The following is a 15,411-nucleotide window of genomic DNA, read 5'->3' as shown; positions in this document are numbered from 1 at the left end:
CCGTGCACTAGGCTGGAGTCAGTGATCTGGGCTTCTGGGGTTCTAAATCACTAGGTACATGCACTGCTGCATCTCATCCTTTGAAGACTAAGCCTGTCTGCTCTACCCATTTTCTGCTGTTGTGAAAGTTGACCACCAGATCTCAGGGTTTTGAAGAAGAAAGATGGACTTTTAAAGCACTTTGGAAAACTCTTTTTATTTTTTTTAAATCAATAGTTTGAAAAGATTTTTGTGTGTGTTCATAGGAACAAATAATTCAACCTAGTGGTGACTAGTGTATATAGTTCAACAATAAAACATAAACATACACACACACACACACACACACACACACACACACACACACACCATGTTACCTGGCAATTACATCCTTATTGTGTGGGATATACTTGTATTTCACTAGATATTTTTCTCTTGTTTTAGATGCTTGTTATAAAACATTGATTCTCTGATTTATTACTGAATTAACTCATGGTTAAAAGGTAACTTACTTTCCCTATAGAGGTATGAATATAGGATGTGAGTACTTGAGTGTAAAGCTTGTAGATTCAATTATGGTACATGCTAGCTTCTCCTTGACTTAGTTCATAAGATTTCCAGAATATTCCTTAGAGAAAACAGCTTAATCGAGGTTTCATATATGCTGAGTAGGGCTGGGCCAGAAGATGTTGACTGAGGAAGAGTTCTGTCCAATGGTAATGGGAAATCTGAGTGACTTGTAAAAGTATGCTTTCCTCATGGGTGAGTTTTTAAGGCCAGAGCAATAAAATCTTGGATCTTGAAAAGACTAGAGCAGTTCTTTCATTTTTTTATGACAAAAATATTTTCCTGCATGTTCTGAGCTCATAGTCTTATTCCTGTATCAACAGTATTTTAATAAACAATATTTGCTGCTTTGAGAAGATATGTTTTAAACAAAAAGAACCTTTAAAATGAAAGTTGTAGGTTTTTCTGAAAGTTGTACTATACTGAATTATAGAGGTTACCCTGTTATTATAATGTATACATCTCTTTGAGACAATAGTTCTACATGTTGAAACCATCCATTATTGAAACTTTCATCAAGTATTAAATTGAGACCTTAATATCTGCTGTTGACCATGTCATATTAGAGTGAGATATACATGTTTTCCATGTTAAAATGACATTATCCAGGAAATAATACATAATAAACAAAGTGTCCTTTGTATTTCATTGTTTTTTACTGGTATTTTATTGGGTATACTGGGTATGCCACTCTGACCCCTAGTTCAATGCTAAGGATGTTGCTATTTATATTTCAATCACACTGCTTCCCTGGGGACATCTCACTTGTTACTTTAATCAGAAATACCTGGGTACCTTAGAACAGTGTTGTTTTGGGAGTGTTTGGGTTCCAGTGGTGACCAGGAGAAGCTAAGTCCCTACATTTCGAAATTTTCCATGCAAAACTTTACAAATCAGCACACATTGCTAATCAAGTTAGTTAGCTAAACCTATCAGGCTTAGTTAGATTCTATGGGAAAATATTAAAGCATGTCATTTCATTTTTAAAAAATGATCCCTGATTCTCTTAAAGGAAAGGCCTGCAACGTGCACTTGGAACATTATTGTAAAACAAGAGCTCACTATTGCTAGGAGTTTGGGACAGCAATCACAAAGCTGGGTTCCTCTCATTCAGATTTAAGTAACAACTAAAAAAAGAACAGGGAGAGAAGAAAGGGATAAAGGAAGTATGGGATGGACTTCTGGTTGCAAAGGACTATGCCCTCAGAATGAAGAAGTGAACAGGTGAAATGAGTATAGACTCCAGATGCCCCAGCAGATTGTCTGGTTAGCAGGCTAGGGAGGAAGACTACCAGCATTCCCCACTGGGATTCGGTGGGATCCAGCAGAAGCAGGGGAAAGGCTGGCATTCACAGTCCAGAGCTGCATTGTTTTGATGCTCTGACTCAAGTCTGAAGCATGACATTTCATGATCAGCTAAGCCGCTGAGCAACCACACCCTACTCTTGGCAAAAATATAGATCATATTATATTACGAAAGCGAGCACAACGGAAAGTTTTCTTCAAATAATAAATAAACACTGTATCTTATTTATAAATCTTGTCAAGAGTCTTCAAGGGCTTGCCCAGCTCCCTGACGAAAGCCCTGTTTGTTTGCTGTGAATGATGCTGCAGGCAGAGGAGCTGTCTGAACAGCCCACCCCCTTTCAGGTTCAGCTTCCTCAGCCTGACTCCACTGGGCTGGCCTTTTAGTGGTAAAAGTAAATGCAGGTTTATGGTTGGAGAGAGGCCAGAACACTCCAAAGTGAAGCAGACAGTTGTGAAGAATTATTTATGGCAGGTTGTGTGATGCCTGTGTTGTACTCTGATTTAATAGGGAGAAAATGAAATCTGAGGCAGAGTGAATTTAATTCCCAAGTTTTACTGGGTGTACATGCAGGCTTTACCTGAGAGTGCTGTGGCTCTCCCTGCCAACCCCCAACCCAGGCTTCTCCTCACAGCGTTCATATGTTGCAAAAGTAATTTCTTCCTTGAACAAACTCTTGAAGATTTTGCGTGACACTTTTGTTATCCACAGAGCAGAGAATTGTCCTGTAAACAAAATCCCATTCCATTGTTAAGAAATGTATTACTAAAGTATGTATACCTCAGTATCAAATTTTATTATATATTTTTAAGTATTTTTTTAAATTATGGAATTGCTGATAATATTCCACAGATATATTTTTTTCTTTGGTGAGAAAACTCAATGACTCGACTGTGATAGTTGCTTTTGGTTTATTGATTATTGACTTATGGTAGAATTTGAATATTTTTAGACATATATTTTTATTTTCATTAACGGAATGTGTACATCTCGATCAAATGCAGCATATTTTTAAAATATGTATGACCTTATAAGTGGCTAAATTGAGCCAATCAGCACATAGTTAACCTCATAGATTATCACTGCCTTATGACACTACCAGCAGTCAAATACATTATTCTTGTCTACACATAAGATAAGTTTAAATGAACTGATTTTACCTTTTAATGTAATCTGCCCAACTTTTTCATTAGAAACCTTGTAACCCAGAATAAAAATGTAAAAGAGAATAAAATCACATTCATTTGCAAAGTAGTATCTTACATAGACCTTCGGATTAGAGACCTCAAGTATGAAAATATTGAAGAAGAACATGACGGGGAGTCACAAGAGTGGTTCTTGAGAAGTAGGAAAAAGGGGACAGGCATTTTGCTTCATTGATGAATGGGTGGAAGACATTTATAAACATCTATGAATGTTCATACCTGAAGATCTATGTGTGTGTTTATATAAAGTCTGCATGTTAAAGTGTGCTTAACATGAGAACACCCATTATATACATGCATGTTTGTGTTTGCTTAGCCCTCTGCTAGATACTGGAAAAACCACACTGAAATAATTCCCACAATCACACAAATAGATACAAGTGCAAGTAGACAGACACCTGATATCATGGACAGCATGAAAGTCCTCTGCAAGAAAGCAGACTGACTCACATGTCCAGGGAGGGTGAGTGGAGATGCCCTGAGAGCAGCCTCAGACACAGCCATGGAGAGAACGGAGGCCCAGCTCTACCTGTGAAAACAGAATGGGGAGCAGAGCCCCAGTTCTTGCTAGCTAGCCTCTTGCCCTTAGGATGAGATATCTGTGAGCTGGCAAAACTGGTCGGTTTTCAACTGCAAAAAACCAAACTGTGTTTATCATCACATCAAGTTGCAGGTCGCTCAGACTTAAAACAGTTTAAAGTAGGAGATAACGTGCATGGATTTTATATGGTAAATTGAGTTTTCCTTTATTTTTTTCCTGTCCTTTAAAAATACTTTGTGGTAAACATATATGACATGAAATTTACCAGGGTAGCCATCTTGGCTGTATTAAGCAGTATTAAATGTCCTCACATTATTGGACTGTTCATCATCCTCTTCAACTCTGAACCATTAAACATTAATTCTGTTTCTCTAACTCCTGAAAAACACCATCTCCCCTCTGTCTCTGTGAATCTTATTATTCTGGGCATATTAAATAGGTGGGTCACGCATGCCTCGTCTATGCTGTAAGAATAGACTCAGAATTCCCTTCTTTTTTCAATCTGAGTAATATTTCATCATAGGTAATGTGGTGTTTAGCTGCTCATTTGTCAGTAGACATTTGGGTTGCATCGACCTTTGACTATTGTACATAATACTGTGATGAACATATATGTACAAACACTTGTTAGACTTCTTTCTTTGGGGTATATATCTAGGAATGGAATTACTGAACTATAACACGACTCTTCATTTAATTTTTTGAGTAAATAAGCTAATTCTTTTAAATTTATGACTTCAGTAGACGTTGGCTGGGGCTTAAGTGTGAAAGAACAGACAAGGCATACTGCCTTCAAAATCCTGTTTGAGGGTTTTACAGTTTTATCTTTTGGCAGTAATAACAACAGTTATTGCCCAGACTGTCTTTTCCAGGCTCCTAGAGACACACGACATGTTTGTCATCTCCAGCTTCATTGACTTTAGGGTTATAAGTAACCGGGCCAACCAGAGTCTGATGCAGACAATACATTGTAATGTCAAGACTTAGATTCTCTATGTTCCTCATCTGTCCCTATGTCACTTGTTGCAGGAGGTGAAGGAAACAATTAGTTCACTAAGTCAGAGACTAGATTAGTGAAAAGTAGATAAAAGAAGCTAGGATGTCAGGGTGTGTTATTTCTGTTCCACTAAGGGGTTGAACTGGATGATAGGACAATGAGCCTTTCCATTTGCATATTGTTCCCCTGAAGTAACTCACAAGGAATAATTGACTTATATAAGAAAAAATAAGGCTTTGAAAGTCAGCCATGATAGACAACAAAACTCAGACCAGTCACCCCAAGAACAGCATCTTGGCACCAAGATATCACTGTGGAGTTTAGTGGTCTCATTAAGTGGGCATGAAGATCTGCTTCCCCATCAGAATTACAGTGATTTTGTTGTTGATGTTGTTGTGGCTGCTGCTACTTGTGCTGCTGGTGTTGGTGGTAGTTATAAATCATCTTTTCCCAAACAAACTGAAAGGTTGTTTGAAGCACACTTGCAATGTAAAAAGTAAACGACCTACATGAGATATTAAACTATGCAACAAAGGTGTGAAGAGGTTTTAAACCTAGGGTTTGTGAAGTGTGAGACAGCTGAGCACAGCCACTGTTCTGAGCTTCCTGGTAGTGAAGGAGAGAGAGAAGCCCAGGGACTTACATGATTCTTGTTACCTAAAATATGAAACACACTAACGGAGCAAAGACAGACTTTCCACATTTGACCATTACCTTCTAAGAATTTGTCAGAAGCACTTTTATATTATTGAGCAGGAGGAACAAAATTATCCTCGGTGCTTTAAGATCTCAGGAGTACTTGTTTTAGGTGTTTCTAAGATAAACATTAGTCATACTGTTCATCCATAGATCATCTGAGGTTATTGTGCAAAAGGCCAGTATGAAATGGTCTAGCTCTGGGACTTACTTAGCTCTGCCTGCCTGTTTAATTGCTTTTGCATACTTTTGCTGCTCATATATTTTAAGCCTATGGGTATCAGACACTCATCTTTCTCTCACTGAAGGCTGCAGGAGGGAATTCCAGGTGCATCATGCTCTTTGAGGTGAGGGAATGGAAACCTTCCCTTGTAAACTTGTGGTGTAAAAAGGCTGCCCCAGTCTTCACACCATCATTCCAGCCACAAAATCAGGAAAGACAAAGGGGATGGCTCTCTCCCTCTGGGGCACGTTATTTAAAGCTACATGCCCTCCCTCTACTTCCACCATTTTAGTGAGCATTTGGTCTCATGGGCACACAAAGTCCTCCACAGAGTCTGGGTGGCCATGCACACAGACTTTATTACCAAAATATAGAAAGAAAAGATATTGAAAGACAAAGTTTTTGTCACAGATATGTTATTTAAAATAAAATTTTCCTAAAAATGCCCCCTGTGGTTTAAAATTCAAACTGTTTCGAGAGTAGCTATGTGGCAATGGTGACAAAACACTCCCTCAAGGCCACTCTGAGTCAGTCAAGTGTATTTCTGTCTTGGTTCATGCAACAGAGGGAGAGGTGGGCCCATATGGGAAAACATTGTGACCAACCACCAGGCTATAGAACCATTTGGTTGGGGATGCTCTTGCTTCTTTCTTTAAGGTAGAGTTTGAGAAAGCGGTCGCTGGCACCAAGTGCACGCGCACATGTTAATCAGCTTGCACTGAGATAATGCATATGCTAATTAGCTTGATTTATCTATTTTACAGAGTATAGTTATGTTGAACCATCCTGTTGTACATCATAACTATATATAGTTTCCGTCAAATTTAAAAAGCAAATAACTTAGGAAATAAACTAATCGTTAAATTAAGAAATTTCTTGTATCATTTCATTATTTAGTAGGCTCTGCTAATCTTTATTTTGCATAGCCATGTCCCCACCAAGGATCCTCTGAGAATGACCTTGTCATTCTCACAGGGCAAGCTTGCTGGCTGCTTCTCTTAAAGACAAGAATCCCCAGGGTTGGCACCTGTGTCCTGACCAGCTGTCTCCCAAAGCTCCTGTGGCTAGCTACCATCCTACAGTCTAAACGGGGAATAACAGGACTCCTCCCACACCCAAGGCTTCCCAGCACTGCTTGTTTCTGTGCTGGGAAAACAGATTTGGATTCTAATGGGGCGGAAATGGACGTGTAAAAAAGACAAATCTCTGGCTTCCTTTACCTGAGTTTCTCTACCACACCCCATCTTTCCCCGCAGGACACCTGCATCCATGGTGAACATTTTGTTGTCCTTGGCTTTTATCCAGTTCTCTGAGTTGTAGCCTTAGTTTGCTTTCCATTTTTATCATACTTACAAGTTCCAAATTCCTTCACGAAAGTCGTTGCTAAGAAGGACCACCATAATTTCAAGAAGGAAACAGATTCCAAGTCCTTTCTGGAAATTAAAAATATATATATTAAGTCAGCGCAAACACTAATCCTAAGTACAGGAGATGGTGCTCCTGTTAATTTGCCGGATTTATCTATTATACACACTATATTTATTTTAGACCATTCTGTTGTACATCATAAGTATATATGATTTCTGTCAAATTTAAAAAGCAAAAATTAAAAGGCAAAAAGAAAATAAACTAACTCATGTTAGTTTAAATTAAGAACTTTCTTTTGTCATCTCATTAATTGATAGGTCCTACTAACTCTTTATCACAACGTTTATAACTGTCACATGAGATTATCATAATTTTGCATAGAAACCATTAATAATTTTATTAATTTGGAAATACAACTGAATTAGCATGAAAAGAAGATGACTAATGATCTATTCTGTTTTGGAGGAAAAGTATTCTGATTTTCCACAATTTGGGTGCATGGCTGAAATTCAAATTATATTTTGCATTCAATCTATTTTTATTTATTTATTTATTTATTTAGTTCCAGAGACCATTTTTCTTTTGCAATGTTCCTGGTTGCTTTTTCTCTGATCTCCCCTCCCCACTCCCCCCCCCCCCCCACACATACACACACACTTGCTTTTCTTTGTTCCTTCTATACTCTGTGGACATGTTAATTTGCTGACAAGAAAGAAGTTTGACGTCAATTCTGTGGACTTCTGATGTTTTGAAAACCAACTATCCATGTAAAGTAATCTGGACTGTTGTCTGTTAACTCCACTCAGCTATTTCTAAATAAAACATAGAAAACACCCTAACAATAAACTCCAAGCCATGAATTTGCTATAGTCCCTTAACTCACAGGCTAACCATCTCAAATCTGTTAAAAAAGTTAAAGAAGGACTGGGTCTAAGCCTTGTATTCCTAAATGTGTTATACTGGTACAATGCCTATGAGAGTAACAATATTCATCTCACTTTTATATCAATAAGAAGCTTGTACCAATGAAAACCTTAAAATTTTTAATCAAAGTAAATTGGTGCCATTTAGGAAATTATATCTTCATCTTGATAATAATTGTACAGATTTCTACCAATAGGTTATGGCTATGCAATAAATCCTAGCTAATCCTTTCTATTCCCACAAACCCACTACTTTTCCCTAGAAAGACAGCCCAACATTTACCACCTTAGTCCCCAAGCCCAGGGAATAGGGGCGCTGACTCTTCATTAGCTTCTTCAAGCTGATTATGGGTGTTGAGATATTAGAAGAGGAGTGGGGGGGAAGAGTAAATTGATAAGCCTCTGATGCTGTGTCGTCACTGCATCCAGCTGGAATTCCAGGACCTCAGAGGTTAGAGCAGGTCTGCCCAGCTTGCTTGATGAGTAGATACACCAAGGCTGATTATTCTGCAATATACAATTCTTAAAACAAATTATAGTATCAAGATAATTACCAAACTTATAAAGCGTTTGATTAACATTTTTTTAAAAAAATGTGTAAGTGCAAAAAGGAAAAGGGGGCATGGGATAGGGGTTTTCTAAGGGTGGGGGGAATGGGGAAAGGGGATGGCATCTGAAGTGTAAATAAAATATCTAATAAAAAAGAAAGAAAGAAAGAAAGAAAGAAAGAAAGAAAGAAGTTTGACAAAAATGCCTGTCCACATGGGGGAGCAGTTTTGCAGGGGTTCAGGGAAAAACAATTAGAGTTTGCTACTGAAGGGCTGGAGGGTGACTTTCTTTCCTCTTAGACTAAAAGCAGATCATAGTGGTCCTTGAATGCCATGCAGAGGAATTCAGCTTTTCCATTTTCATCCTGCTCGCTCTGTATCGTCTATAAATCTGTTAACAGTCCTTCACCTTATTGTCTGGCTCTGGAATAATTATTTTATCTGTGAAGAATGATGTCATGGAAATAGTATCAAACTAAGAATCAAAGCCCTTGGATTTATATATTACACTTGGGTTTAATACATGGATATTACAACCACATTTGCTGAGGTTTGAATTACAATGATAAGTCACTCTGTGTCAAAAGGAACCACAATAAATAAATAAATAAATAAATAAATAAATAAATAAATAAATACAGTTTCACTCTTTCCAGGATCCTTACATTGTACACACAGTAGGTATATACTAAGCATTGATTGACTATCATTCAGTAGTAAACCTCTGAGAACCATTACCTAGCTCTAGCTAAATAGAATAATGAAGAACCCTGGCTTCAAGTGTACAGGTTGGAAACAGTTCTGTCTTCTCAGTTCGGTCAAGTATTTGTTTCTAAGTATTAAATCACATAAAGTTTGAATTTCCAAGGAAAAAGATTGCAAAATAAACTCTCTGAGGGGGTCTAGACTACTTTGCAGAAACATATCACTATGGGAACTGCCATGGAAGTTATCTGATGACTGCAAAAGATGTTGGAATGAAAGGATGATGAGGACTGGGTCCAGTTTCTCTGGTGCAGCTAATCAAATGAATGTCTCATCCTTGTCTCTTGATGTGGAAAGTTAATGACTAGTTTGCAACCATATTGCTCTGTGGCCATCTTTATAAACAATGAAAGCAAACCTCTGCCTCACTTCCTCCTCCTAGATATGATGGCAGAGTTTCATAGGGGGCAAATCTAGGTTAGACTCATCGTCTTAGCTGCAAAGGAGGCTGGGAAATGTCATTTTGAACTCTGAGGCCTCTGCTGAGCAGAAAGGTACTGGCTGGGATGAAGGATGGTTGTTATTGACTCATAAGTGGTATCTATATAAAGCTAATCAATGTATCTGTCTTTAGGATTGAAAAAGAATTGCAATAACTAATACACATGAAGTACTTATGGCTGTGTCTGGGACCTTATTGAAGACTCAACAAATGTAGCTATTATTCTGCCAGGGGTCCTTGGGAAATATGCAACTTTAGTACGCCTATTTATTGCATGAGAGTAGCAGTTCTTCCTTGCAGGTTGTAGATAAGGATCATGCTCTATTTCACTAGTTTCTCCAAAGGATGACTTGAAATTTACAATGGGTGCACTTTGATGTTAAATGGATACTGGGTAAATTGAAATCTGTGCTCAGATTCCAGCCCTGCTTTCAACAATGCAGTCTGCCTCTAAGTCTTCTGCTGCCACTGTGCCATCTTTGAATGTCCAGATTATCCACTAATACTAAAGCCCTTCTCCATATCCCCATGGGGAAAACAAGGCTGGCTTGCTCTGATACTATACAGAGATGGCCATCTCTGCCTCCTCAAAGGAGGGAGCATAGGCCTTACTCAGCCCCACAAAGCCCTTCTTCCTGAGACTCTCCAAAAATGTACCCATAACTCTGCCCTACCATTTCTGCTACTGCAGGGCTAAGCAAAGAGGCCCAACCTCAAGGACTAGACAGGTGGCTCTGAAGCAAGAGCTGTGAGGCGTTTTCCTCAGGGAGTGAAATTCCGAAAGTTTAGCTCACTCTTTCCTGCCATAAAGCACCCTGACTGTTAACAGCTTGCCTCTGTCCAAGCCGGTGTTTTTTAAATTAAGTATTGTTAAATCCATACCGTTTGGAATGATGCTTCAGACAGCCCTGACACTGGCTCTTGCTGCTGCTTTCATTTCACCTAATATATTGTGCATGGAACCGGGAACCAAGCTGACGGCTGCCACAGCTTCTGGAGGCTGCCGTGCACCGACTCTTGCAGACGGCTTTAATTTAGATACCTGAAGAGGAAAAAAGGAACGAGGCCAACGCCCTGCTCAGTGCCATAAGTGGTCTTTCCCCAGCTGCGTAACTATGATCTACATTACCTAGGGTTTATGTTATTTTTCCCTTGGCCCTTAAAAGCTCTTAGAAGTGACAAAGTTGGGAGACAGAAGCTGTAGACTAAAACAAGATACTTTTCACTGCCAGGTAAGCTATACGCACAAGAAAACCTGGTCATCTCCATTTCTCCTCTCCCACAAGCATCCCTGTCCAGCACAGCCCCTATCGCCCAATGCCACCCTCTGAATCTGTGCATGTGTAAGTAAGTAAACCCAAATGTGTTTATAATGGAATGAGATGAATGGATTTGAAATCGGAAGACCCTGCTTCTGGGGCCAGCTCCAGCTTGTGGACCTTCATCAGGTTGCCTCTTTGAGCCTCAGTTTCACACATATTGGGCAGTGGGAGCACTTAAGCAGCTCCTTAAAGTACCTCAAAGTATCCAAAGTCACAGAAACTTTAGAAATTCTGTTAGCTCATCTTCAAAACTTTCCCCAATGACTCATACCCAAGTTGATTTTTTTTTAAGTTACGTCAGCATGCCATCTCCCTTTTACTACATGAACCACAGAGTGAGCAATTGCTTTTTCTCATTTCTCTCGGTACTCCTCATAGAAAAGAAAATGCTGTCAGCCAAGTGACCACACAGGAGACACTGGAATGGGCATCTTCCACAGGGTTACCTCACAGCTGAGGTCTTGACTAAAGTACTGTCTTACTCCAGGGCTTCACTGTAGGGACCATCTTGCTTGTATGCTGACATGATGGCAAAACTCAGAAGAATGTTTCCAAAGAGAAGACTCCAGACGAGAGCAAGAGTGAAATTCTCTGATCGCGCCAATGTTCTTTCTCTACAAATAGCATCTTGCTGTTCACAATGTCACAGTATTCCTTCTCCCACACCTGTTCTTCCTCCTAGTTTGACACTGTCTAATGAGTGAGTATTCATGGGAAGAAAAGGACAATGGTGCTAAGTGAGATGTTCCATTTTGTAGAAGTGGCTAGAACTCTTCACCCAAGACGCTGGGGAAACCATGTAGCAGAATGTTCCTCTCTCTCTCTGTCTCTGTCTCTGTCTCTGTCTCTGTCTCTGTCTCTGTCTCTGTCTCTGTCTCTCTCTCTCTCTCTCTCTCTCTCTCTCTCTTTGTCTCTCTCTCTCTCTCTCTCTCTCTCTCTCTCTGTGTTTGTTTGTTTATTTGTGTGGTGTGTGTGTGTGTGTGTGTGTGAGAGAGAGAGAGAGAGAGAGAGAGAGAGAGAGAGAGAGCACTCGAGCACATAGCCTAGGACCAAGTTTATTTCAGTTCATCAGCCTTTCTTCATGTGTTGAGGACTTGAGATATCTATCCAATGTAGCTGCATTTACTTGTGAGTGTTGTTTAGCTTCCGTGCATTCAATACTTTTTCAGAGATTTGTAAAACTAATCATTCTAAAAGGGAAAAGTGTATTTCAAAATTAGGACCTTCTGGGCTTAGAGATGTGTGCTATCAACTTTCCAAGTTTAGTATAAAGTATTGAGGGCCAAGGTGAATCCTCATATGCCCTCGACTTTCCTGACAGGCTGAAAGTGGGATTTTTAAAAGCTCCTCTCTAATCGATACACCACATGGAAGGGGTAACCAAAGCTGAGCAACCTGCTTTTCTTCACCTCCTTGCAAAGCCTCGGGCAGGTGTGTATATGGCAGGCCTGCCTGTATTCACACGCCTATTACAGTGAGGTAGTTTTTTTGTTTTTTTTTTTTATAACAAAAGGGAGTAACATGCATTCTAAGTGCCCTCTGCCTCCTCCACTGCGTATTTCTGGGCTGACAGATCTGCAAGAAAACACTTCTTCTGTGGAAATGGGGCTATGCTTACTGCTTCATTCTTTATTCCAAATGGAATGAGTTCCTGGGCTGATAAGGAGGAAAGACAAACATATTGGGTACTTAACACTTGTCTAATATTGTAATAAAAATCCTCACAGCCCAGTCAGGCTTTGCTTGATGTGAGTGGAACAGGCTCCCAATCTTCTGGCCTTTTCCTGTAGCCATATGGTCACTCCGGAGCTCATTAGTCCTTCCTACAGCTGGACTGCACCTCAGAGCTCAACCTGTCCGGCCCTATTTCCACTGTGAAAGAAGAAAGAGGTGGTACCCCACTCATGATTTTTTTTGTCATAGCAGCTCTGAGAAAGTCTGAGTCAGGTGTCCATTGAAGAATGTTTGGGGTTAAGTGGGGGTTAAATCGCCCTTTCTTTCCTGTCATGGACTAAATCAGATAATTAAAAGCTGTCAAGGTGTCAAAACCCAGCGGTTGTTTCACAACAAATTTCAACATCCTCATCCTGGAGTCTTTGTCAAGGGTTTCTTTTAAACTAGGGGCTCTAAATAAGTCTTATTGTACCTTTAAAACTCATAAGTATTAGATGTTTCAAATTGTCACTCCACAAAGAAGGGCTTTGCCAGACCTTTATTTTTAAACCGAGACCCTGATACAGAAAATAACTAAAGCCGTTGTTAGATTTAGTGAGGACCTTTCCAAGCCATCTATAGTATTCTTTTCCAAACTCAAAGGGGAAAATAAAAAGGCACTTTATAGAAGAGGAAGCGAGCGCTAGCACCGAATACACTTAAAGGGCACATTCAGTCCCGACTAGGGCTTGGTCTCTTTATAGCATATGTTCTATATTGACGGGGATTAAGTTTCTCTCCTGAATGGAACAATACACCGTCACAGGGAGCTACTGTACTTTCCAGAGCAACAGACACCAGCCCAGGCAAATGGCAAAAAGAATCGCGTCTCACAGAGCACTAACCAGGTTGGTTCAGAGCACGGCCCTGCTTCCTCTTTGAGCTTTGCGCTTCTGCCTCTGCACATCTCTCCTCTTCTCGGGCTCAGCTCCTTGCTCCCTTGACTTTCAGTCCCTTTCCCTCTTTTCCGCTCACACTGTTCACTTTCTCTGCGGCCCCCCCCCCCCCCCCACTGCTTTGTTATTCAGCATGTCTGATTAGCAGGAGTCTGATTGGCTGGCTGCCTGCTCTAGAGAGATTCCATTCAGCTTACCCCCCACCCATCCACCCACCCACCCTCGCTCAGGAAATGTGAGCGGGGCTGATGGAAGCTGATAGGCAGGGCTGGAGTGTGAGCCCCAGCACTGGATGTGACAGCAGCGGGCAGAGGAGCACTTAGCAGCTTATTCAGTGTCCGATTCGGATTCCGGCAAAGATCCAAGTATGGAATGGTGCCGTCGGGCAGCTCCTGGCACACCGCTGCTCTTTCTGGCTTTCCTACTCCTGGTAAATGCCTTTTCATTTCGATATGTTACTATTGCCACTTGGTCTGGGTGCTGTTAGAGGGTGTGTGTGTGTGTGTGTGTGTGTGTGTGTGTGTGTGTGTGCTTCTGTCCGTCTGTCTGTGTATGATCTTCAAACTCCAGGTAAAAAGAATTTTCATGGTTTACAAAATACAACTCAACTCTGTGCTCAACTCTGAGAACTTTAACCCCAACTTTCCCAGCAAAATCAAATATAAAAGACGTTTTAGAATTAGCGAGTGATACTGATACTGAGACTTGAACTTCAGGATGTTCTACTGCAGATAATATATGCTGAGAACTATATAAACAGCTGTGTGTTTGCATGGAATCTGAAGAACAGACGTCCTGAGATCAAACTCACTGTGGTAGTTTGAGTTTTCTGAAGGATAGACGACGGGGAGCTTGCTTGGTTCTCTTGTTCTCCCGGTGCCTTGTGTGAATTATTTTCCTTTATACATAAAGACTCTTGAACCAGGTGAAAAAAAAAGAAGGAACGAGAGCCCTGTTTACAGTCAACCCAGATTATAGCTCATAGTTACTATACTCATTTATGGATGCAAGTTAATGCTGTTGTTTATGAATCGAAGATCAGAGTCTTTGATCTCAGATCCACTTCTGAAGGCAAATAGAGATCCTTGGAGTTCTTGTCCTGCTGATTTCCAGACCCAGTGATAAGGCTCTTCTCTTGAACATCAGCACACACTGCATTTTTGACTCGAAGTGAATGTTCCATTGTGACTCATACTTGGTTTTATGGGCAGAAAATGAACATATACTGTCCAAAAAAATCTACACTCAAAATATTAATAGCTATGCACATTTCTTTTAAACCAAAGTGTTCTGGGCAGGCAGTTTAGCAAATCTCATCTGAAGGTTTGATTCCAAAACTTGCACACTCTGATTCCAAAGAAACGTGACTCTAGCTCTCCCTGTCACAACTATGGCACACCAGAACATCTTCAGAAGGAAAAGTGTAACCATTGTATAAGACACATTGTTTTGTTGATGGGGTAGGAATATTTTGTTCCGCTTTGATTCTGACAAATTTGATGGACATTGGAATTTTGATGAAGGGGAGGGCACCATTTGTTACAAATTGGAAAACTCCAGGAGGATGAGTAGGGTACAGTGACCAGACACCAAGCAACTATTTCTTACGTTGCCATATTGTAATCAATTGTGCCCCTGAAGCTTTAAACTTGGAATACTGCTTTGCAATTAGAAATAGTTTCGATTTGCATGAACATTTAAACAGATAGTAAAGGGTTAGGGAGAGTAGACCAGACCTAGATTTCACAGAGGACTGAAATGAACAGTGTGTAAGGTGTGCTTTATGACTGGGGAGCAAGCAGTTCAAGAGAGGTGTCTTGTTTTTTCCATATGGGATCTGTGACTTGCGTAGATCATTAATTCGTCTCATCTTTCCTTCTTTCTGATTGTTTTTAAAGTGTATGCTATTCTCTGTTAACT

The 15,411-nt window shown here is 40.1% G+C and overlaps 1 protein-coding gene and 1 long non-coding RNA gene across 5 annotated transcripts in view; one reads left to right on the top strand and one right to left on the bottom strand.

Moving 5' to 3' along the window:
• The window catches only part of Adamtsl1 (ADAMTS like 1), an 877,745-nt gene that overhangs the window by 481,209 nt on the left and 381,125 nt on the right, over nt 1-15,411 (top strand). Inside the window, exon 1 of one of the 4 annotated variants that reach the window (XM_034501637.2) lies at nt 13,692-13,921. The exons of the other annotated variants lie outside the window; for them this stretch is intronic. Coding sequence (XP_034357528.1) covers nt 13,859-13,921 — 63 coding nt within the window. The 5' untranslated portion in view covers nt 13,692-13,858. Of the gene's footprint in view, nt 1-13,691; nt 13,922-15,411 lie in introns of those variants that run through there. 4 annotated transcript variants of the gene reach the window in all.
• On the bottom strand, nt 2,398-13,583 carry LOC143442231 (uncharacterized). The gene is made up of 4 exons (XR_013110244.1): nt 13,441-13,583; nt 10,443-10,602; nt 6,868-6,947; nt 2,398-2,577 (listed from the first exon to the last, which is right to left on the bottom strand). It is a non-coding gene; the product is annotated as an uncharacterized LOC143442231 (long non-coding RNA).

This window comes from Arvicanthis niloticus, chromosome 5, assembly GCF_011762505.2.
Source record: "Arvicanthis niloticus isolate mArvNil1 chromosome 5, mArvNil1.pat.X, whole genome shotgun sequence".
In the NCBI taxonomy this organism is placed as follows: Eukaryota; Metazoa; Chordata; class Mammalia; order Rodentia; family Muridae; genus Arvicanthis; species Arvicanthis niloticus.
Note: the sequence above shows the minus strand (reverse complement) of the source record. Positions and strands in the feature narration are given on the sequence as shown.